This window comes from Cucumis sativus, chromosome 4, assembly GCF_000004075.3.
Source record: "Cucumis sativus cultivar 9930 chromosome 4, Cucumber_9930_V3, whole genome shotgun sequence".
Taxonomy (NCBI): Eukaryota; Viridiplantae; Streptophyta; class Magnoliopsida; order Cucurbitales; family Cucurbitaceae; genus Cucumis; species Cucumis sativus.
The window spans coordinates 12,952,265-12,976,857 of NC_026658.2; the positions used below are offsets into that span (position 1 = coordinate 12,952,265).

Below are 24,593 nucleotides of genomic sequence, written 5' to 3' on the forward strand. Positions count from 1 at the left end.
AGATCGACCAACCCCAACATCAATCTCCCATAACGATCTCCCTTTAAGGATATAAGCTTCCACCCAAGCAACCCATAAAGAGCCAGATTTCACGAGCAACAACCATAAGATCTTCATTGTGCTCGCTATATTACAAGAAGATCCATCGCAAATAGCAAAACCTTCCTCATCAAAAGGAAGGCAAACCTCATTCCAGGCCACTTTTACACCACCTCTACCCTCCTCCTTACCTCTCCACAGATATGACCTCAAGATCTTATCAACATCTCTGTGGAATTTCGCAGGAAGCACGAAAACACTAGCTCAATAAACTTGTAGACTCCGAAGAACAGAGCAAACAAGTTGAAGCCTGCCTGCAAAAGATAACACTCTAGCAGACCAAGACCGAATACGACTGGTTATCCATTGAATAAGGGAATCACAATCAGAACTCTGTAACCTTCCTGAGAGAAGAGGAAGCCAAGATAACGATTAGGGAGGTGACCCATCATAAAACCCATACTCGCTTCTAACGGAGAAGCTTCCACACTATTAACCCCCACAAGAAAAATAGAACTTTTCCTAAGATTTGCAAACAACCCCAATAGCTCACCAAACCTCTGAATAGTTTCTTTTATGAAACTCATAGAATATTTTTCAGTAGCACAAAAGATGATTAGATCATCCGCAAAAGTAAGATGAGTTATTCTGACCTTCTCACAAAACTGATGGAACTAAAAATGGGGATAATGGATCACCCTATCTAAATCCTTTCCTCCCACGGAAAAAACCTTCCAACAATCCATTAATCATAATGGAGAACATTAGAAAGGTGACACAAGAGCAAACCCAACTCACAAATCTCAAAGGGGTTTCAATAGCAATCAACAGTCCAAAGAGGAAATCCCAATTAACAGAATCATATGCTTTTTGGAGGTCAACCTTCATAGTGCACCTAGGTTTTCTTGTGTTCATATGGTAACGCCCTAGAAGCTCCAGACAAAGAAGAATATTATCAATAATACTCCTCCAAGAGATGAAAGTAGACTGATTTCCACTTATAAAAGAAGGAAGCCACACATGAAGCCTATCAGCCAATATTCTTGAGATACATTTGTAAATCACATTACAATGAAATCCTCCAACCGATCAGCACCATTCCTTTTAGGAATAAGCGTAATAGCAGTAGTATTCACCCCTTGAGGAAAGTAATTAGTCTCAAAGAAGTGTAAGATGGCATCACAGAAATCCTCCCCAACCACCGTTCAAGCTCCTTTGAAAAAGCCAACCGAATACCCATCAGGTCCTGGTGCCTTTCCACTATCCATGAAAAACATAACGCGTCTCACCTCTTCCCTACCAATTAACGCCTGAAGGGCCTGGTAGCACTCATCAGTCCATCTAAACTGAACAATATCCTCAATACTAGGAGAAAGCTCTTTGTAACCAATATTCTGGAATCTCAGAGTATTTTTCAAATAATTATCTACCACTTGAGTCACCTGATCATGGTTAGTCAACTGAGTACCATTTGGATCAACAACTGAACGCAATGCATTACTGCTTTGCCTTGATCGAACAAACTGATGAAAAAAGGCAGTATTCTGATCACCTAACTTCAGCCACCGAATTCACAACTTTTGGCGCATAGTGGCTTCCTCTACTCTAACCATTCTCCAAAAATTCACCGTAGCTAAACTAGCTTGATTACTTAGCTCCTCCGACAGAGGGTTTATCTCTACCTCTCTCTGAGCTTGATCCATGGTATCCTTAGCAAGACGGACATCCTCACTTATGGTCTGGATGTGCTTATCAAAATGGTTGCGTAGAATCGGTTTGAGATTCCTTAAGTTCTTCACAAAACTCACAATCGAAGAAACTCTAGAGTCCCTGGTCCAAATAGAGGAAACTACATCCAAAAAGGAAGAATCTTCAACCCAATGATTAAAGAAACGAAAAGAGACCACCCGCTGACTCCATTGGTAGCTGGGATAAACAAGGATGGAAGAATGATCAGAAATACCCCAAGGGAGAACGTTAACCCTCATGTTAGGCCAAGCACTAAGGCCCTCATCATTCACTAGGATACGATCTAGCCTCCTCATCAAACCCGACCCATGGATCTTGCTAGTCCAGGTAAACCAGTTTTCCTGAACCGAGGGTTCAACAAGGTCCGCCTCTCCAATAGCCATGTCAAATTCCTCCATATCCCCACAATTTGGAGCGCCCTCGAAGGCTTCAGAATGAATTATGATGGTACTAAAATCCCCCATGACCATACCCGGCCCTCTCCAACCAGCAAAAATCTGAGTCATGCGCCTCCACAAATCACGTCTCTCTATATTACTATTAGAGGCATACACACACATAACCTTTCTACTCTCCCCTGAAATCAAATCTGTGACCAAACTAGAAATAAACTGATCGATAACCTCGTGAGTCGTGAACACGAATCTGTTACGTTTCCACATAACCCACATTCGACCTACTCCACTATTGCTATAGTTACTAGTGAACCCCCCACGAATCACCAATCCTACCAGAGATCGAGTCAAAATTCTCCTTCCGAACTCTAGTATTCAGGATGCAACAGAAACCCACCGTAGACTCAGCGAGGAAATCCTTCACTGCTCTACACTTAACAGGGTTATTAAGGCCCCACACATTCCAAAAGCACCAAATAATCATAAGATCCTCTGGGAGCTTGTGCTCCAAGAGGATTGTCATCACAAGGATTGCTCAACAGAACCATAGAAGAGTTATCTACGCGTAGGGGCAGAGGAGAGCCATCCACTATAGATAGTGCCCATTTATCCCCTTTTTCCTCCTCCATGAGGCTGCCAAAAGAGTTTGTCATAGTCATTTTCGCTCTTTTCCCTTTTTCCCGGATAGAGATCATCCCCCTCTTCCTTCTATCTGTTGGGATTTATGCCCTAAAACTCGTAGATTGTAAATATAATCCATTCACCGTTATTAATAAAGTGTTATTATTGTAATAATTGTTATTGATTAAATTATTATTTTTGTCTTAATAACCCAAATCCAATAAACTAACATCTAAGTTGTTTAATGTGTCTTGAATAGTATGTAGAGACATATAGGGACCAATGTTCAAAATCAACTTAAATGGTCTATAATATAGGGATAAGGTTGTATACCTTACCCTAGTAACACTATTGATACGACTCACTTTGTATTTGATACAAACGCAATGATCCAACGCGTTTGTGTAGTTGACATGCGAGTGAGGGTATCCTATGCAATGAGTTTGCATAAGACCGGACCGCGAATTAGTATCCACTAGATGTAACTCCATTAACTAGTTAGGTTTCTATTTCATTAGGATGACCCAAGTAACTTAGTCTTAATCCTGAGTGTGTTATAAACTCCTGTTCGTGAGGGATTGTCCTTTGATTTGTACGGGTGAGAGTGGTCAGATCGTCGACTCAATAAGCTTATCATTTTGGGGACAAGACCGAGTGGGGAGCTGGGAACATAATTACACAAGATGGAATTCACTCATTCCCTACTTTAGGGTAAGTAGATGAGTGTTCCCTTAAATGGTGTCTCCAGGTCTTAAACAAAGTGCCCTTCCCAATCCATGGCACGAAAGGGGTCTCTGTTTATTGGTAGGACCATAAACAGGTTGTTCATTGGAGGAGCACTGGTATTTACGGATTAGAGGTAACACAAGGGTAAAATGGTAAATTGACCCAGCTGGTGTTACGAACACTCGTGAAGGACTAATTTACTGTTATTGGTCTATATCTGTGGACACAGAAATATATCTACAATGAAAAGAGTTCATCTGTGAGTTTTTAGTGAAGTATACACATAGTTAACGAATATTTATTAATGTGGTTAATGAGTTTAGCCAATTAATCTCAGATCGTTGTAGCTTTTGATCTGTAGGTTCTTCCTAGCTCGTAAAGGGTAATGAGATTTATCTATATTGGTTGTAATTTGAAATGTCCAAATATACTTAGGGAATTAGTTTAATGTATAGTGATACATTGTAATATAAAATTTATGAAACTTTATTATAAATTTAATTTTGGATATGATTCGAAATTAATTTATGAGAGATAAAATATTAGAATGAGTTTAAATATTAATGTGAATTGGATTCATATTAAAATTATTAGTTATGAGAGAAACTTATATTTGAATATGATTCAAATTTAATTTAAGTTAAATATCTTATATTTAACTTAGCTATTAATTAATTAAAGAATTAATTAATAATTTAGTTTTATTTAATTAAATTTATAAATTGATATTACATAAATATTAATTAAATATGATATATTAATTATATTAATAAGATATTGGAGAGATATTTATTCAAATAAGACTTGAATGAAATATTAATTAAATATAATTTACTTAATTATTAACTAATTGATTAATTGTTAATTAATTAGTAGATTTGATATTAAGAATCTCATGATTCTCTCTTACTCCTTTTCCTATTCCATGCAGAAAAAAGAGCTATAAATATCTAAAAGAAAACAATTTTCTTCAGCCAAGTTCATTAAGAGAAAAAAAATCAAAGCTTTTTCTCTCTACAAAAAGAGTTTCTCTCAAACATCTCTAAACATTTTTCCATCTCAATTGGTTCCCACAAATCAATCTCATCCCGGAGGATAGGAAGGTCTCCGACGGGTGGTGTCCCAATTTTGGAGATTGATTTGTAAATTCAGAGACGTCATCGAAAGTAAGTTCTCGTATCTTATCTTTAAAAGCATGCTTAGAATCTATTTAAAATTTTGTCAATGTACCGGTATTTTAATATTCCCAAATTAATTTGAAAAATGGTTCTTTAAATTATTCTACTGCCATAGGACTTTTATCTCTTCACTATCAACTAGCGTAAAATCACCATGTTTCACATCATCCTTCCCTTTCTCAATTCTCAAATGAGGGATATTGATCTCCCCTTCTTCCAACTGTTGGAAGGACTCTAACTCAACATCTTCATACTCCTCACATACCGGAACTGCCTCTTTAACAAGGACCACATCTTTAACAAAATTTATCTTTCTTATGTCTTCCTTTCTACTGGCACCACTCTTTGGGCAGGTACCATTAGAGTGACCAAAGGAATGACAAACATTACACTTTCTCGGCTTCCACTCATATGTAACGTTCACTATGAACTCTTCGCCTCTAAGATTCACAGTTATTACGGTAGCCATGGTGCTGTCTACATTCATTTCTACACATGTGCGTGCTAAAGAAAGTCGTCGCCTTTCTTTGGTAGCCAGATCAAAGGACAACGATTTTCCTATTGCACTTCCAACAACAGCCAACCCGGCATCCGTCCATAACTCCAAAGCGATCCTTCCTAACTTGATCCAAACAGGTACAGTATCAAAAACAAAAGTTTTAGGGACAATACCTGGAATCCATTTGCGAAGGAGCATAGGTTTTCCTCCCAGGTGCCACGAGCCACAGGACAAAATCCAATCTATCGTTTGTGGTCGTTTAAATTGGAAGCATATAAGGCCATTCTCCATAAAAGTGATGGTAGGCATTTCGACTCGACCCCAAATATTCTCTATCAGTTAATAAATGACCAGATACGACTATTTTGCATCAATTAATTGCCTGACTAGGGAGTTCTCTCACATGATTACTCCTTGACTAATTACTTCTTCGGTAGGGGTCACCACAATTTTCTCCCCAACAGTAATAGGAGGTGTGTAGGTCATGGGAATACCACCTTTCCAACCAAAAAAGAGGCCTAAGATGATTTAGATTGGTTTCTGAGCAACACATTTTGATTTGAAACTTCGGCCTCTTCTTCAGCATGCGACCCATCAACATCAGCCACAAATTCAATCGGATTATATGCAGCTTTGTTGGATTCTTCACTCAGCCCCTTGGAACCAACCGGCCCATAATTTGCTTTTCCAATCTTCAGCCCATTAGAATTGGCCGGCCCAGCAAACTGGTCTCCAATCAAATTTCCCGGCCCATTCTTTTAAGGCCCAATCCATTTCGTAGATGCAGCCTGAGGCCCTTCTTCCACACGATCTTGAGATTGGTTCCCATGGATCGGTTCATCCCCACCCAAATCGGACCAATCCTTCTTCGTGATAATTAGGTCATCTTTACACATCGTCGCCGTCGCCGTCGACCTACGATCGAATGCCGCCATATCATGCACGCGTTGAAGACTTATTAACGCTCTTTTCTTCACTGCAGCTGCATCAATGGAGGTAGACTTCATCGTTTTGCTCATCAGCACTCGACAACCATATTTCACCGGTGATTCAGAGCAAAATTTTACAGCTACACCACCGAAATCCTAAAATGGCAATACACGTAAAGCTTACTACCAAGCCCTTGTCGAATTCGAATATCAGATCAAAAATTGGACTTGTCTGTAGCACATCTGTCGCAATACCCACACTTGGATCCTCAAAGTTATCGACCAATAACGAATATTCGTCGGAGCCGCCGTTAGGGTTTGGGCCCTCCACAGAACACACCTTAGACCCCTTGGAAAGACGTCAATTTTATCCAATTCTCATCCAACCTCTTCTCCGGCAAGAAATCGACGTGAACGGATGTGCTTTAGTCCATTCGATTGTAACAACTGAACGGATCTCGAGCAGCCAACTTCCTTAGAATGGAGATAAATAGGAGACGTGCGTGATCGGAATTATGTCAAAGTTGTTCGCAGCCCATCCAAGACCTTCTCCGGCGAGCAATCAACGTGAGAGACGGTAGATTGCACCAGCCGAACGGTACAGATCAGAAACCTTCAGTGCAGCCGAGCGAACGAAATTTCCGAATTTTGGGAGAAGCGCGTGTACTACACCGCCCGTGTTATTTGAAATTGTCACTTCGTGGTTTTGATTTTGCTTTCAGATCTAGCACAGAATATCAATTTGATTACCGTGGATTTGTCGGAAGTATCCAGAGCATAGTCCGATTGACTTTCACTCGTGGGTGAGTTTTATTTCATTTAGCTATCATTCGTCGCACGGATCTGTTTATTGTGGGTCCGAAATTTAAATCCAATTTGTGGAATAAATTCGGCAAAATCAAAGAAGGCAAGATCTGAAATTCAACTTATTTATCGCGGATTCGAAGACGGAGACTTCCAGAGCGTTTAACGGCAGGCGAAAACTTGGCGGACGATAGGAGATCTGAGAATTTTTTTTCGTTTAACACCGGTGTTTGGATGAACTCTGTTGAATGGCATACCTCGAGTGATGCAGCGGCGGTGAAGAAACGGGCGTTGACAAGCCTTCAACGTGTGCACGACATGGCGGCCAACGACTGACGGCGGCAAGGGATGACCTAAAAACGACAAGGAAGAACCGGTCGGATGGAAGAGAACCGATCGAAGTGAACCGCAGTTCAAAGGAAAACCGTCTTTCTGGCCTAGGTGAAATTGGGCCGCATGGTGATGGGCCTGCAATTGATGATGCACAGATTAAAAAAGTTGGGCCGGCTTGAGCTGCTGGGCTGTATAAAGCGGATGAAGCCAAGCTTTCAAATGAGCCGTCTATACCTGTTGGGCTGGCTATAGTTGATGGGCTGATTGAAGGAGGTGAAACCCAAAAAATGTTAATGCTTTGCCGAGACATCATGGTGAAAATAAATCTTCATGGGCTTCCTTATTTGGATCAACAAGTGGAAATCCTAAGGCATATACTCCTCCTACTTTCTTATGGGATAAAATTGTGGTTACCCTTGCCGAACAAATTATCGCTCAAGGCATTTGGGTGTGGAAAATTCTCTAGTAGGACAACTAATTGATGCAAAATTGCCTTACGCTGTCATTTATCGACTTATTCAGAAAATTTGAGGTAGAATTGAAATGCCAACGATCACAATTCTGGAGAATGGTCTCATTCCAATTTCGACGCACAAAATCGATTGATTGGATCCTTTCACGTGGATCGTGGTATCTCGGGGGAAAACCCATGCTCCTCCACAAATGGACCCCAAGTATTGTCCCTGAATCCTTCATTTTTTATAATGTTCACGTCTGGATTAAATTAGGTAGGATCCCAATGGAGTTGTGGACAGATGTTAGATTGGCTGTTGTTGCTAGTGTTATAGGCAAACCCCTAACCTTAGATCTGGCTACTAAGGAAAGACGTAGACTGTCATATGCTCGAGTTTGTGTTGAACTAAATGTAGACAGCCCTATGCGTGCTGATATAATAGTAAACCTTAGGGGAGAAGATTTCATTGTAACGATTAATTACGAATGGAAACCACAGAAGTGTAACCTATGTCGATCTTTTGGACACTCTAGTGCCTCCTACCCTAAGAGTGTAGAACATAAGGAAGATGTAAGTAATAAAGACGAAGATCTGACAAGTGTGGCTTATGGAGATGTGGTGATGGAGTCCTTCAAACAGTTGGAAGAAGGTGAAATTAATAGTTCCCTCACGATGACTATTCAAGAAAAGGTAATAGAAAATCAGAATGACTTTACCCTTGCTGCTAGAAGGAAAAAGGAGTTGGTTTCTATCCGAGATAAGGGCAAAAGTGTGGAGATGACTATGCCTAACTCATTTGGTAGCCTTATGGAGTTGAGGGAAGGAGACAAGTGGGCATTATCTATAGTGGATGGCTTTCCCCCACCCCTACAAGTGGATGATAAAGCTTTGGTTCTTAAGGCTATACCCTTTGATGGAAATCCTATGGGAGCAATTGCTCCTATTCACTCTCATGATTAGTTGGTGTTCCGGGAATGTGCGAGGTCTTAACAGCCCTGTAAAGAGTAGAGCGGTGCTTGATTTTTTGGCGTGTCTAAGGTGGGTTTCTGTTGGATCTTGAAAACTAGAGTTTGGGAAGAGAATTTTTAAGCTCTCTCTCGAAGGTTTGGAAATTCGTGGGGCTTCATCAGTAATTAGTAGTAGTGGGGTTGGTCGTATGTGGATAATGTAGAAGCGTAACAGATTTGTGTTTACTCCTAGCGAGGTGGCAGAATAGTTTGTCTTTGGTTTGGTATTAGATTTGCTTACCGGTGATAGTATTAAGGTTCTTTTTGTTTATGCCTCTAATAATAATGTGGAGAAGTGTTTGTTATGGCAGAGTAGGTGAGATCTCTTCTGGTTGGAGGGGTCTAGGTATTGTCATGGGTGATTTTAACACCATTAGGCTTCATGCTGAAGCTTTTGGAGAGTCTCTTGCTACTCGGGATATGGAGGAGTTCGACATAGCTATTCACGAGGCTGACCTAGTTGAACCTTCGGTACAAGGTAACTGGTTTACATGGACTAGCAAGGTCCATGGATCTGGTTTGATGAGAAGGCTCGACCGTATTTTAGTTAATGATGAAGGCCTTAGTGCTTGGCCTAATTTGAGAGTAAATGTCCTTCCTTGGGGTATCTCTGATCACTCACCTATCCTATTTTACCCAAGTAATCAGCTGAGGCAGCGGGTGGTTTCGTTTCGTTTCTTTAACCATTGGATTGAGGATGCTTCTTTTATGGCTGTTGTTTCTTCAGTTTGGGTTAGAGATGAAGGGGTTTTGCTAATCTTGAAAAAAGTTCTATTTTTGCTACGAGTGTTAATAGTGTGAAAGCGTCTCATGGTCTTTATCCTTGGACATCTTTCTGTTTGATATCTTAGGCTTCCTTTGCTTTCTTGAAGGTTACGGAGGTCTGATTGTGCTCCTCTAATCCAAAGGATTACCAGTCGCATTCGATCTTGGTCTGCAAAAGTTTTATCTTTTACAGGTAGACTTCAGCTTGTTCGTTCTGTGCTTCGCAATCTTCAAGTTTATTGGGCTAATGTGTTTGTGCTGCCTAAGAAAGTTCACAGTGATGTTGGTAAAATTATGAGGTCTTATCTTTGGAGAGGTAAGGAGGAGGGTAGAGGTGGTCTAAAAGTGGCTTGGGTTGAGGTATATCGTCCTTTTATTGAGGGGTGTCTTGCTATTCGTGATGGGTCTTCTTGAAATATTGTGAGTACGATGAAGATTTTATGGGTGTTGTTGGTTAAGTCGGGCTCTTTGTGAGTTGCTTGGGTGGAGGCTTATATCCTTAAGGGAAAATCATTGTGGGAGATCGATGCTGGAGTTGGTCGTTCTTGGTGTCTTAGGGCTATCTTGCGTAAGCGGGACTACCTGAAAGAGCATGTTAGGATGGAGGTGGGAGATGGTAGGCGGTGCAGAGTGTGGATGGATCCGTGGTTACAGGGCGATGCTATTTTTCACCAGTATAGAGAGGGTGATATATAATGTGGAGAGTCGGTGGGATTCTAGGCTTACAGATTTCATTGGTTTGGATGGAGACTCGAGGTGGCCGCGCATTTATATGGATTTGATTGACATTAGGATAGGGTTCAGAGGGTTAGTTTGTGTCCTAATGTTAAGGATAGGTGGGTTTGGATCCCTGGTAATCATGATAATTTTTTTATTACTAGTGCGTGGGATACTATTCGTCCTCGTAGTGTTAGGGTTGGTTGGTCAGGTTTACTGTGGGGTAGGGGAAATATCCCCAAGCATTCCTTTTGTTCTTGGTTGGCTATCAGGGATAGGTTGGGTACTAGAGATAGGTTAAGTCGATGGGATAGGTCGATTCCTTTGTCTTGTATTCTTTGTTGGGTGAGTTGTGAGTCAAGATATCATCTATTCTTCTCTTGTCCTTTTGGGTATGAAATATGGTCTAGGATCCTTAGGATCATGTCTTCTTCTCATAGGATTGGGTATTGGGGGGTTGAGTTGTTTTGGATTTGTCATCAGGGTATTGGGAAGGAGGTGAGGAAAAAGTTGTGGCGTGTTTTCTGGTGTGTTACGATTTACTTTATCTGGAAGGAGCGTAATCATCATCTTCATGGAGGTCAGGCTCGTGAGCCTATGGTTATGTTTCAGCTCATTCGTTCATGTATTCGTGCTCGTGTTGCATCTTGGTCAAAGAATACTCATTATCTTCTTTAGTTGTTTGCTTTCATTTTTTTTTTTTTTCTTTTCCCTTTCTTTGCTTGTCCTCGGGCTGTGGGGTTATTTTTCTTTATTTTATTGGGTTTGGTTTGTTTTGTGGTCTTTTTTTTTTCTCTTCTTTTCGTTTTTTCTGGTTGATACCTTTCTTGACACATCGCTAATAGCAAGACACCCCTCAATAAGTTAGATGAGGTCAGGTTTGTGAGCCTATGATTATTTTTCAGCTCATTCGATCATGCATTCGGGCTCATACTGCTTCTTGGTCGGAAAATGTTCATGGTCTTATTTAGTGTGCTTTCCTTCATGTTTTTATTTTCTGCTTGTCCTCGGGTTGTGGGGTTTTATTTTTATTTTCATTGTTATTTTCTTTGGTTTGGCTTATTTTTATTCTTCTTTTGTTTGATCTGGATGGTGTCGTTCTCTAGACTTTTTATTTTTATTTTGTCTGTGTGTGCGTTTCATGCTCTTTTGATATTCTTAGTTTTTTTTTTTTTTTTTTCTATGCTTGTCCCCAGGCTGTGGGGTTTTTTTCGCTATCTAGTGTTGTTTATTGGACATGTTTAGATGTTTCGAGTTGTTGCTTGTCTTTTGGTTTCTTTTCTTATCTTCTCAGTGTGAGCGCTTTCCGCTCTTGTGCCTGACCTCAAGTTGTGAGGTCCTCCTTGTTGTTGTATAATATTATCATTACGTTTTCAAAAAAGAAAAGAAAAAAAACCTTCCAAAGATCCATTAATCATAATAGAGAACATAGGAGAAGTAACCTAAGCTCTAATCCAACTCACAAAGCTCAAGGGAGTGCCAAAGTCATTAACAAACCAAAAAGAAAGTCTCAATTAACAAAATCATAGGCTTTTTTAAGATCAACTTTCATAGTACATCGAGGCTTATCAGAGTTATTATGATAACCCCCAATAAGCTCCTGACAAAGAAGAATATTATCAATAATACTCTTCCTTGGAATAAAAGTCGACTGGTTACCACTGATAAACGAAGGAAGCCACTCACGAAGTCTATTGGCCAAATTTTTTTAGATACACTAGTAAATAACATTACAACAAGAAATAATAGGCCAAAAATCTTCCATTCGATCAGCTCCACTTCTTTTAGGGATCAAAGTAATGACAAGCGTATTCACTCCATGTTGTAGATAATTTGTCTCAACAGCATTGCATGAATTTTCCCACACCCGAACTCCTTGAGCAATAATTTCTTCGATAGGGGTAACCACAACTTTATCCCCTACGGAAGTAGGAGGGGTATATATCATAGAATTTCCATTTCTCGAACCAAATAAAGAAGCCCATGATGATTTAGCTTCATCCTTAGTTCTTGGTAATGCATGATCATTTGAAATTTGGGCTTCACCAGCTTCATTCAGTCTAGTAGCTCCAGTCGGCCCATTAATTTTAATCTGTCCATCAACTATTGTCGGCCAATCACCAAGGGGCCCATTTTCACCTAGGCTAACACAGGTCTCCTTTGTACGGTTCTTTGAGTCCGAGGCACCACTATTGGCCTTTTGTGGACAAGAAGCCTTAACATTGCTTGAAATGAGACCACCTAAGGGTTGGATGCGAACTTTCGAGACCTTGGACACTGTTTTGAGTTCGACGGTTTCTTTTTGGACCATAGCATTGAGCATTTTTTCAGCATTTTGGGACGCAACTAAAAAACCGAGTCCGAGGCATCACTGCTTGGCTTTTGTGGGCAAGATGCTCTAACATTGCTCAAAACGAGACCACCCAGCCGTTGGATGCAAGCTTTCAAAACCTTGGACACTGTTATGAGTTGGGCAGTTTCTTTCTGGGCCATAGCATTAGCCCTTTTTACAGAGTTTTGGGACGGAACTGAAAAACCGAATCTAGGGCACCACCGTGTAGCTTTTATGGGCAAGAAACCCTAATATTGTTCGAAACGAGATCACCCGGGGTTGGATACAAACCTTCGAGACCTTGGACATTGTTCTGAGTTGGCCGGATTCTTTCTCGGCTATAGCCTTGGCCCCTTTTTGAGCCTTTTGGGACAAAACTTAATAACTGAGTCAGAGGCACCATTGTTTGGCTTTTGTGGGCAACAAGCTCTAATATTGCTCAAAACGAGACCACCCAGGGATTGGATGCGAACCTTCGAGACCCTGGACACTATTCTAAGTTGGGCGGTTTCTTTCTAGGTCATAGCATTAGCCCTTTTTTTTCAGCGTTTTGGGACGAAACTGAAAAATCGAGTCTGGGGCACCACTGTCCGACTTTCCTGGGCAAGAAGCCTTAATATTGCTCGAAACGAGACCACCCAGGGGTTGGATGCGAACCTTCGAGACCTTGGACACTGTTCTGAGTTGGGTGGTTTCTTTTTGGACCATAGCATTGGTCTTTTTTTCAGTGTTTTGGGACGAAACTGAAAAACCGAGTCTGGAACACCACTGTCCAACTATTGTGGGCAATAAGCCCTAATATTGTTCGAAACGAGACCACCAAGGGGTTGAATGCGAACCTTCGAGACCTTGGACACTATTCTGAGTTGGGCGATTTCTTTCTGGGCCATAGCATTGACCCTTTATTCAGCGTTTTGGGACGGAACTGAAAAATCGAATTCGGCGCACCACTGTCTGAATTTTGGGGGTAAGAAGCCCTAATATTTTACGAAACGAGACTACCAAGGGTTGGATGCGAAGTTTCAAAACCTTAGAGTCGATGGCGAATCTAGAAGACTAACGATGTACTTACTTATAGTGAGAACTTTAAAACACCTATAGGTGCAACTATTGGGTTTGCTCTTCCTCTTGTGATCAAGGGGTCCTCTCAACAATTGGAAGGAACGAAACATATTGTAGCTTCTGAGAATTCTCATTTTTGTGCCAATAGCTTAATTTCTGACCTCCAACGACAAGCTGCCAAAACATTGTGGAAAAACCTACAACAGAAGATCATTTGTACCCTTTTTGAACGAGTGAGTAGTCTTGAACCAGAAATGCATAAGATCTTTGATGCAATTGCGACTAAGGGCAACAACAACCTTTTTTAGGGAGTTTCTAAATATTCAAAAACTAAAATTTAAAACCTATTAGGTGTTGAGAATGACCATCATTGTCCTGTTTTCTAATTGACGATATTTCAATTAGAAATTGATAATAATTATTATTTATTTATTTTATAATAATTATAATAATTATTTCTTTCTATATATACATATATTAAGTAAAGAATTTTGGGAACATGTTCGGTTATTCTTTTTGCAAAACCCTATTATTTCCTCTAATTCTCTGGTCAATTATTTTCCTTTTTGATTCAATTCTAAACTCAAGCGGGTGCATGCATGAGTTGGAAAAGTTGTGTTTGTTAACCTTGGAGAATAATCGGCATAAGCGATTTACCACCTAGGTCGCGTCGAATTTTGCTTTCAGGGCAGCAACAAGACACAACTACGATTAACATTTGTTTGGACAATCTGAAAGCAAAATTTTTATAAAATGTTGATGAGATATTGGGCAGTGGATATTGATGAGGAACACGACCACAAAGTACGCCCTACAATTACCACGTACAAATATTATAATTATACTTCTGTATATATTCACCACGCTACCATTAATGATCTCGAGTACAACACAAAATACTTCTACGAGATTAGGAGTGGTGATGCGATGCGTCGGTTTTTCTTCACAACGCCTCCCATGGCCAGTCCCGATGCTCCTTATATATTCAACATCATTGGCAATCTTGGAGAGACTTATGATTCGAATCAAATGTTTGTGCATTACTATTCAAATTCAAAGGGACAAGCAGTGTTGTTCGTCGGAGATCTTTCGTACGCGGACAATCATTCGTTTCATGATAACAGGAAATGGAATCAAAGCGGGACTTTGGAAGACACTCTTCTCATCAGATCTGGCTCGTCGGACTCTTCGTAATATCCCCACATCGCGATGATTCCTCCACGTTTCTGAAGATTGAACGATTGCGAGGAAGTGGCTGACACAGTGAGAGAGGTGAGTTTAGAGTACTATTCGGTGGTGGAATCGGAATCCATGATCTTCTCAGCCTTTTTGACGAAGATTCACCTGAGGTAACGTTCGATTACTTAGGTAAGTCTATGATATTTTGGCTAAATTTTAAGGAGAGTTTCTAAAATTTAGCGGCTAATCTATTCAATTGGAAAACATTGGCTAATTTTCTATATTTAAAAATATTTAGCTAATATTTTAAACGTGACTATTCGATGCTAATTTATTCTTAATGAATAATACTGCATGTTTTGGAATAACTAAATAAAATAAAAGCTACAAATGATCACATATTACATTATAGACATTATGTTGGGTATAATTAATTGACATTTTGTGGTATATTTAATTGGTGAAATATTTGGACAAAATTAATTACCCAAATAAATTAGTGAAACTTAGCATTTAAGTCATGCTTTTTACTTACAATATATATATGTTTTCAAATATTTTCGTGGAAAAAAAATTGATTATGAATTAATACAATTGAGCCTTTTATGGTTAGATCTGAATGAACTTTACATCAGTTTGAATTCCACGAATTTAATTTGCGGATATAGTCTAAGAATTTAATTAGTTTATTTCTATGCTAAATTTGAGGATGATATTCCATATACATGGGCATATACTATAATACTTTGTATAGTTTGACAAATTTATGTCATAGTAATTAATGCTATTGTGATGAATTTGAATTAGTTAATGCATTCTTCAATGGAAATAATTTATGACGTGAATTGTGCATAAAATTTGAAGTAGAAATTAGAAATATAGTTTTGTGAACTAAATGAATTTGTTCATGAAATTTATTCCCTTTAACAAAATAGTATTGTTGAACTTTGAATATGTTATGCATATAAATATTTAGAAGTGTGGGGGTATATCTTGAGTTCAAGAAATCTTTAGTATGATTAAAAACATTTGACTATGTTTATTGATTATGCTCACAGTAGTATCGCATATAGATTTATAAGTTTAAATGATAAATCAATTTGTGAATATTGAGACACTATTGTGATCTACTTGAACATGTCTATTAGCATGTTAGTATGAGTAGAAATATTTATCATGTATGTTATATTTGACAAAGTTTATATATAACTTGCATCATGAATTGTTAAGTTTGGTAGTATAACATCATTTGCATATTACTAAAGTTGGCTAGTAGTATGAAAATACGCATTCATTGCTTATGAAGCTCGTAAGATTTTATGGAAGTTTAAGATATTGTCTAAGCTATCAAATATGTGATATCTTATAAAGCACGAGGACTTATACCCAAAGTTATCCCTAAAAGTGGTATCATAGTCACGTCGTCCTTGGTTTAGCCTAGTTGATATAATCCTCAGGTTGAACAAAGGTGTAGTGGAGCCTTAAAAGTAGTAATGTTGTTATCCATGGTTGAGCTCTATTGAACAAACAATATGTTCTAGAGATGAGGAGTTAACCTAGCTAGATAAGAGATAAATGGATGAGTGTCTATTTTAGAGGAGGTTCAGTTGGAACTTTGTTCGAGGGGAGGATCGTTGGAAATGGGACCAAAGTCCCACATTAGATAAGGAAACTGATCATAAGTACATAGGTGCAATTTTAGACTTATGAAAAATATTTTGAATCAAGCGTGGAACTTATAATGTTTTGATTCTTACTCTCATATGACTAAATTAGCCACCATAGAGTGCCTTAAAAGCTTTTGTAGTTGTATGTGGTCTTCTAATACCATCAAGTGTATGTAAAGATGATATTCCTCAATGGTAAATTGGAAGAGTCAAATTTCTTTATGGTCTTTAACTAGTTTCTAAAAGTTTAATGAGAAGAACTTTAACAACAATTTAGTAAACAATGTCTTGTGAAGTGAATTGTTGATATATGTGTTTACTAAAAGTTGCTTGGAGTTGATTGTGTGACTATATGTTTGTATATTGGTGTCATTTATGTGATACAAACATAAATGTTTTAGTAATGCTATAAAGTTATCACATTTTGAAGTGAAAGATTTATGTGAGACTAAATGTGATGCACTGAGTATTATTGAGGAAGTTTTTATTTATGTCAATCACACACTGAATGCTATTAAAGAGATTAGATATTTTAATGATGCTCTAGTAAGAACGTCTTATGAGCCTTAAAGAAAATAAATGAGAAAGTGTTTCTCAATCTGAATATGCAAGGATTATAGAAAATACTATGTTTTGATAAACTGTATAAGATGTGTTATTGCATATGTTGTAAGAAGATTGAGTACATATGTATACACATAATCCTGATTAAGATTATTTTATTGCTCTCCGTCATTTATTAAGATATCTTAAGGTTACAATAGATTTTGGTTTGCATTTTAATTATTGTCTACCATACCTAGAGAGGTAATGTATGCAAATCAGGTAACTTAGAATGACGAAGTAAGCCTTACTAGTGGATACGTGTTCTTAATGAAAAAAAATGTATCATATTGTATGGGGACATGAGTATAAATGATATAGAAGCCTAATGAGAGATGTCTCGTGGTGAGGGGCTCTATACTAGTATAATTTTATTGAGATTCATACCCTGTTATAGAGATTGCCAAGAATAGTATGTTATGACAATAGAAGGCATATTCCCCTAAATATGAAGTTGTGAAATGATAGTTGAATGAAAAAGAATTATCTTCTCGAAGTATGTAAGGTCTGAGAAACTTTGTAAATCATCTCTCCAAAAGCCTAACAAAGAGAGTAATTCTAGGATTTTCAACAAGTATGAGATTCAAACATTTGATGGTCCATGACTCTTTATTTGGGTGGTCTATTGCGATAGACTTGATGGTCCATAGCCCTTTATTTGGGTGGTTTATTGCGATAGACTTGATGATCTGTAGCCCTTTTATGGATGGTCTACTGTGATAGACTTGATGATCTGTAGCCCTTTTTGGGTGGTCTATTGCGGTAAGCTTGATGGTCCATAGCCACGTGTGGGCAATCCTTAAATGGATTCGATGGATGAAATTAAAACATTTTAAAATTTTCATAGCCCTTCTTTGGGTGGTCCTGGTATGGACTTGATGAATAATTGGAAAATCTTCATAGCTCAGTTTTGAGTGGTTTGTCTTTGACAGACTTGATGAAGTTGGTCTTGATATGGACTAGATCTGAAGCCTTCATAGCTCAGTTTTGAGTAGTCTATTGTGATAGACTTGATGAAGCAATAAATGTGATTGTGAAGGTGTGACTGCCTTTTATGAAAAAGTTTAAGGATCTTTTTCTAGAGCTTTCACGTTGACCCGAAGTTCTATGTGCATGGTCTTAAATAACACAATTTTGAGTGGTCTATTGTGATAGATTATTGCGGAATCAATAGAAATTTAAGAAGTAAAACGTGTTGTGGGGTCGGATCTCAACCGTTGTTATCGAAAGTTCAATAGACAATTAACTTACTTTCGATGATTTGGATTGTTGCCTCATCTCACTACGCATCAATTCAAATCGAAAGATATTGATGTTTAAGTTTATACTACTTATTTCTTTGCTCAGATAAAATTCTTCCTTTCTGTTTTAACTAGAATGCAATGATAGTCATTCATGAGGGATTGTTGGGAATGACCATAATTGTATTGTTTTCTAATTGATATTTCAATTGAAAATTGAAAATTATTATTATTTATTTTATTTTATAATAATTATTTTTTATATATACATATATTACGTAAAGAATTTTGGGAACAGGTTCAGTTATATTCTTCTTGCAAAACCCTATTCTTTCCTCTAATTCTCTAGGCAATTATTTTCCTTTTTGATTCCATTCTTAACTCAAGGGAGTGCACGCATGAGTTGAAAAAGTTGTGTTAACATTGGGGAGCAATCCACATAAGCGATTTAGCACTGATGTCGTATCGAATTTTGTTTTCAGGGCAGTGTTTCGACACGGTACAGTTATGATCAACATTTGTTTTTTCAACATTAGGTATCTATTTGATGTTTTGTTATTTGGTAGCTAAAATTTAAAATCTTCAATCACAATTAAAGTTTTTATATATTTGGTTAGAATACACTAATTTCATTATTTTGCTACCTATATTTTATCGATATTTTAAAAAATCAAACCAAAATTTGAAACTTAAAGATTAAACATCATTTTTAGTCTATAAATTCAAATTTTGTTGAAGTCACACTCTAGTCCTTGATCTTTTGGGCCTCTTAACTTTCAATTTTATGATAATTTAGTTATCTAACCTCACCATGTAAAGATTTCAAATTTTGATGTTTTTTTAGGTTGAAAATTAAATTATTACAAACTTAAAAGTACATCAACCACTAAATGAGATTATATAACAAAGTTTATAATAATATAAAATTAGAAATATAGAGACAAAAATAGTTATAAACTAAAGTTAAAAAGACTAAATTGTTACATTTTTTTCTAACTTTTACGAAAGTTTTGGAGAAAAAATACTTTTTAACCGACCTAAAAAAGTGTTTTCAAAATAAGCTTTTGTTTTTAAAAAATTGATTAAAAATTCAATCATAAAAAGCATATCAGGAAAGAGAAAAAAAAAAGACGATATAATTAATTTGCAAAAAACTAAAAGAAAATTGGTTATTAAAGAAAGACCTTACCTAAATAATGAAGAAAAATCCACCAACCCATTTGCCGTTGATATTTTATCCGAAGAAAAATAAAGTATTAAAACAAAAAGAAGAAGAAAAAAAAGTAAAATAAATTATTTTAGATAATTAAATCATCAGCTCCCTTGTCCCAACCAAAACATTTGAATGACGTGGCAAATTGGTTCCATGCAATAGCACACATAACTCCCACGTGTCACCAATAAAATCCCCCGCTCTATAAATAATCAAATTAATCCAATCCTCACCTAACCGATATCTTTCCCAGCGCTTCTTCATGGCACAACCTCTTCCCTCACTTTCTTCTTCACCACCGCCGTGGGAGGTGATTCTTCTCGTCGCCGAACGGCTCGACCCCAAAACTCTGGCCACCGCCTCCTGCGTTTGCAAGTCTTGGTCCCTTTCCATGGCCTCCGACCACCTTTGGGAGCCTATTTTCACCGCTAATTTCCCTTCTCTCTTTAACCTTGCAACCGCCCCGGCCACGTCACCACACGTGTCCTTCCGCCGCCTCTTTGGCCTCGGCTACATTGCTGCCGCTCGCCGCCGTCCCGCTCAGTCGAAACCTTCTCTTTCCCTCTCCGACCTCGTCTTTGTTATTAGTATTTCCTTCACCAACAAAGATAGGTGTAGTATTGCTTGTGACGGAGTGAATAAAGAAGAAAAAGGTAATCTTTAGTGCTTTTAACACATTGAGAAGCTACGTTATATATAACATAGGGTCCGTTGGGTTGATTCTAAGACTTGGTAACCTTTATTTTTTTCTTTTAACTTAAGTAAAAAATATACAAAAAATCTAAAGATAGTTTTTAATTTAATTTTTTAAAAAGCAAACATCATCGATGCATCTCACCAACAATTTTCAATTATAACGTTGAAACGTCTCGTACTGGGTGTGATGTCGCATGCACACATGTATTGCCCATTTTTTATTTCGGTTTGAGTGGGTCTACTCCTTATCTCAACCTGAACTATACACTTTAGCAAAAACGATCGAACTGGTAAAATGATTATTTTCTTTCCTTTTTCTTTTTCTTTTTCTTTTTTTTTTTTTTTTTTTTTTTTTGCCATTTTTGCTTAATTGGTAAGTAAATGGGCATTTTGCTGTATACATGAAAAGAACTTTAGGAGTTATTATTTGCAAAATTTCACAGGTTTATAAAAAGTTAAGGGTAGTAAAAGACCTAAAGGCTAAAACATTCTCTCTCTTTTCCCGATAAAATCAATCCAAAAGTTTGGAAAGTAATAAACGTAACTTTTATTTTTATTTACTTATTTTGCTTATTACTAAAAAATTCTAGCTAGAATTCGAATGTATATATAATTCTTTATTACATGAAAACTTGTAGCTCCGAGGCCACAATCCAGCCTCACCATCGTGAAGCATGGCGAGGAGCTACCCGTAGATCGAAATGGACTATTCAAATTCGACATAAATCTCAACGAGAATGGGGACGGTGCTCCGGTGGTCATTGGAGCGAGAGAGGAGGTGGAGGTGGTATGGAACATAGTGTTAGAAGGGTGGAGGGGGGTATTTACAATGATTGAATGTGGAGGAAGAGTGGGAATGGCTCCTAGAGCGGATGGGTGGTTCTCGGAGGAGCTTCCGGCAGCGGGGTGCTGCCCGAACGTCGTGAGTGGCGGCATTGTGGGGGATTTGAGACTAGGGTTGTGTGGAAATGGAGGAGGGAGTAATAAGGTTAGGATTGAAAGTGTGAGTGTAGGGATGATGAGTGTTGTGAGTTGGAGATATGTGAGCTTAGATGATGGGTTAATGTATTTGCAACATTTTTTGTTCAATGCTAACGTCTAGTATAATGTCTATGCTCAATGTATAAAAATATGTTTCTTAATGAGTTTAAATTGGGACCAAAACCTTTTGGAATATGCAACGTATGGTATAGAATAATTAATGAACAACCTAGCTAGCTCGTTTTTTCTTTAAATTTGCCTCTTTTATCTTTTAATTAGAGAAGGGAAAAATATTCCCCTTTTTTGGTATATATGTAGAGTCTGTTTGAGTAGCTACAATTCTTAGTTGCTGTATATATTTGAATTTGTCTTACATTGTACTTTTGTTACAGTAAATTAGTTAAGTTATAATTAGAGTTCAACTAAACATAACTTGCAGGACGACTTTATTTGTTTAAGGCCTTCAAAAAAAAATTTAAAATAATTAAAATAAAAGCATTTATGCAGTTGTTTCTTTGTAGAAGCTCTAAATGTCTGGTATGGCATGGGAGGTACTGGGTTCAGGTCAGGGCAATGGACTAGGAGGCCGAGGCAGCTCGGGTGGGGGAGCTCTGGGCTGGTGGGTTACTCTCCCGCAGGGGCTTGGGGGGTCAATTTTTTGGTAATAAATTTGTAGGTAATGATTATTGTTTAAATTAAGTTTGTAATTGCTCTGTAGGGTGGTGTGTTTTAATATAGAGTTGTGAATGTAGTATTTAGTGCATTTCTTAAAAAAAAAAGACTTAAAAGCACACGTGCACTTCTTTTTCTTTTTCTTTTTCTTTTTTTTGTTATTTTTATTTTTGCTCTTTTTGTTCCACTACTTATACCCTCCCACACTTCCAACGTTCATTCCATATATGAACTAACAATTAAAATATATATTTTACAATTTTCAACATATATAAATATTACATTTAATAACATTTAACACGAATACAATTCTATTATTTATGTAATCAATACTTTTAACAGATCAAATCAATAGGTTGTATTAATTAACAATTTTATGATACCAGTCGTAGATAGTACAAGTTGATCATGCCCAATATGTAAGATTATTATGAGTCAATTTCATGCCTATAAAAGATATTAATATTGTTGATTTATCAAATTTCATGCCTACAAAAGATATTAATATTGTTCATTATGATAAATCAATCAACAATTTTAAATTATACGTCGTGATTCAATATAGTATTTCATTTTACGATAGTGTGATTAAATAAATTTAAGAGTTGTATACAACATAAGTAAGGTAACAAATGTAATTAAGCTTAAAATCACGAATTTATATTAATACCCTCTCTCAAACTCAAGTTGGTAGAATTTATATTAATACCCTCTCTCAAACTCAAGTTGGTAGAATAGCAGTCAACTTGAGTGTATAAATAAGGTAACAAATGTAATTAAGCCTAAAATGACGAATTTATATTAATACCCTCTCTCAAACTCAAGTTGGTAGAGTAGCAGTCAACTTGAGTTTGGTAAGTAGCTGACGACGAATTTATATTAATACCCTCCCTCAAACTCAAGTTGGTAGAGTAGCAGTCAACTTGAGTTTGGTAAGTAACCGACTGAAGCGATTAGGTGGTAAGACTTTGGTGTTCTGCTGGTTGCTCAGTAGTAGAGACAGATTGTTGAAGGAGGGTGTTGCTCAAGAGATGATATCGAACAAAGTGACAGTCATTTTCTATGTGCTTTGTACGTTCATGGAAGACATCATTGTGAGTAATTTGAATGGTACTATGATTGTCACAATGAAGGAGGATGGGACCTTGTTGAGGGGTTTCCATATCAACAAGGAGCCAACAAAGTCATAGCAGTTCAACAGTGGCATCAGCAAGAGCACAATATTCCGATTCAGTACTTGAACGAGAGACAACACTTTGTTTCTTACTACGCCACGAAATGAGGGAATCGCCTAAGTAGAAACAGTAATTTGTTGTAGATCGGCGATCAGTGGGGTCTCCAACCTAGTCTGCATCAGAATACCCAGACAACACAAGAGAAGATTGAGAAGAAAACTGAAGGCCATGTCCCAAAGTTTCCTTAACATAACGAAGGATGTGTAGAACAGCAATAAAGTGGATGGTTCTAGGAGCAGCTATAAATTGACTGACAATGTGAACAACATATGCAATTTTTGGATGAGTCACTGTTAGATAGATAAGACTGCCAACAAGTTGTCGATACAAGCTCACATCTTCAAGAGGAACACCATCAAAAGGAGTTAGATGGGTATTGGAATCTATGGTGTCGAAACTATGTTGGAGTCGGTGATGTCTGAGTGGGCTAAAAGATCAGAGACATACTTTGCTTGAGATAACAAATAACCATCAGAGCGTTGAGAGACTTCAAGACCGAGAAAGTAGTTGAGAGATTCAAGGTCTTTCATCTCAAAATGTTGACCAAGATAATGTTGTAGGTCGGATATGGTCTGTGGATCATTACCAGTAATAATCATATCATCAATATAAAGAAGAAGAAGAACAATACCCTAGGGTGTTTGTCGTGTAAAGAGCACAATGTCATGTGAGCTAGAGGTAAAGCGGAGTTGAGTAATGGTGGAGCTAAATGTAGCAAACCATGCTCGGGGAGCCTGTTTTAGGTCATATAATGCGCGACGGAGAAGGCACACTTTGTTAGGATGAGAAGAAATACCAGGTGGTAGCTTCATGTAAACTTCTTCAGAAAGAGTCCCATTAAGAAAGTCATTCTTGACATCCATCTAAAGAAGAGGCCACTGTTTGGCAGCAGCAACAGCTAACAGACTGCGAACAGATGTCATTCGAGCAACAGGAGCAAAAGTTTCTTTACAGTCAATCCCATATTCTTGCAAGTATCCTTTTGCAACAAGACGAGTCTTATAGCGCTCAATAGTGCCATCAGAGTTAGTCTTGATTTTGTAAATCCACTTGCATCCAATGGGTCTTTTACCAGGAGGTAAATCAATATAGTCCCAAGTGTGCGTCTTTTCAAGAGCCTGTAATTCATCATTCATTGTTGTCTGCTATAAAGGGTCAGTACTGGCCTCTTGATATGAGGTGAGTTCAACAAGGAAAACAATGGTGGAAAAACAGTGATAATTAGAGAGAAGAGTGGGAGGTTCTCTTAACTGAGTAGAGCGATGAATAAAAGTATCTGGAGTAGGTTCAGGAACATCATTAGAGACAGACAATTGGTTCAAGTTTGCAGGAGCAGGTGCAGATTAAGTAAGCTCAGTATCCAGAGTGGTTTCAAAAATAGGAAAAAGTTCAATAGATGTATCAGTAAAGAAGGGGTGAGGACTTGAGAAGGAAGTGTGGAAGAAGGACAAACGAGAGAACATAGTATCACTACTAGAAAAATGGGCTTTCTTGAC

The 24,593-nt window shown here is 37.8% G+C and overlaps 4 protein-coding genes across 4 annotated transcripts; 2 read left to right on the forward strand and 2 right to left on the reverse strand.

Annotated features, from left to right (window-relative positions):
• Positions 1-1,244: 1,244 nt before the first annotated feature.
• Positions 1,245-2,459, reverse strand: LOC101213320. Its single transcript, XM_004152939.1, has 2 exons — positions 1,650-2,459; positions 1,245-1,562 (listed from the first exon to the last, which is right to left on the reverse strand). The coding sequence occupies exons 1-2, from the start codon at positions 2,457-2,459 to the stop codon at positions 1,245-1,247; spliced, it is 1,128 nt and encodes a 375-aa protein (XP_004152987.1).
• An 11,904-nt stretch (positions 2,460-14,363) lies between these two features.
• Positions 14,364-14,804, forward strand: LOC105435105 (purple acid phosphatase 2). The gene has a single exon (XM_011654503.1). The coding sequence runs from the start codon at positions 14,364-14,366 to the stop codon at positions 14,802-14,804; it is 441 nt and encodes a 146-aa protein (XP_011652805.1).
• Positions 14,805-19,775: 4,971 nt separating this feature from the next.
• On the forward strand, positions 19,776-21,311 carry LOC101212183 (probable F-box protein At5g04010). Its single transcript, XM_031884561.1, has 2 exons — positions 19,776-20,166; positions 20,848-21,311. The coding sequence occupies exons 1-2, from the start codon at positions 19,776-19,778 to the stop codon at positions 21,309-21,311; spliced, it is 855 nt and encodes a 284-aa protein (XP_031740421.1).
• A 1,894-nt stretch (positions 21,312-23,205) lies between these two features.
• LOC105435104 (secreted RxLR effector protein 161-like) lies at positions 23,206-23,960 on the reverse strand. Its single transcript, XM_011654501.1, has 3 exons — positions 23,871-23,960; positions 23,545-23,669; positions 23,206-23,404 (listed from the first exon to the last, which is right to left on the reverse strand). Exons 1-3 carry the CDS (start codon positions 23,958-23,960, stop codon positions 23,206-23,208), a joined length of 414 nt encoding a protein of 137 aa, XP_011652803.1.
• Between the last annotated feature and the right edge of the window lie 633 nt (positions 23,961-24,593).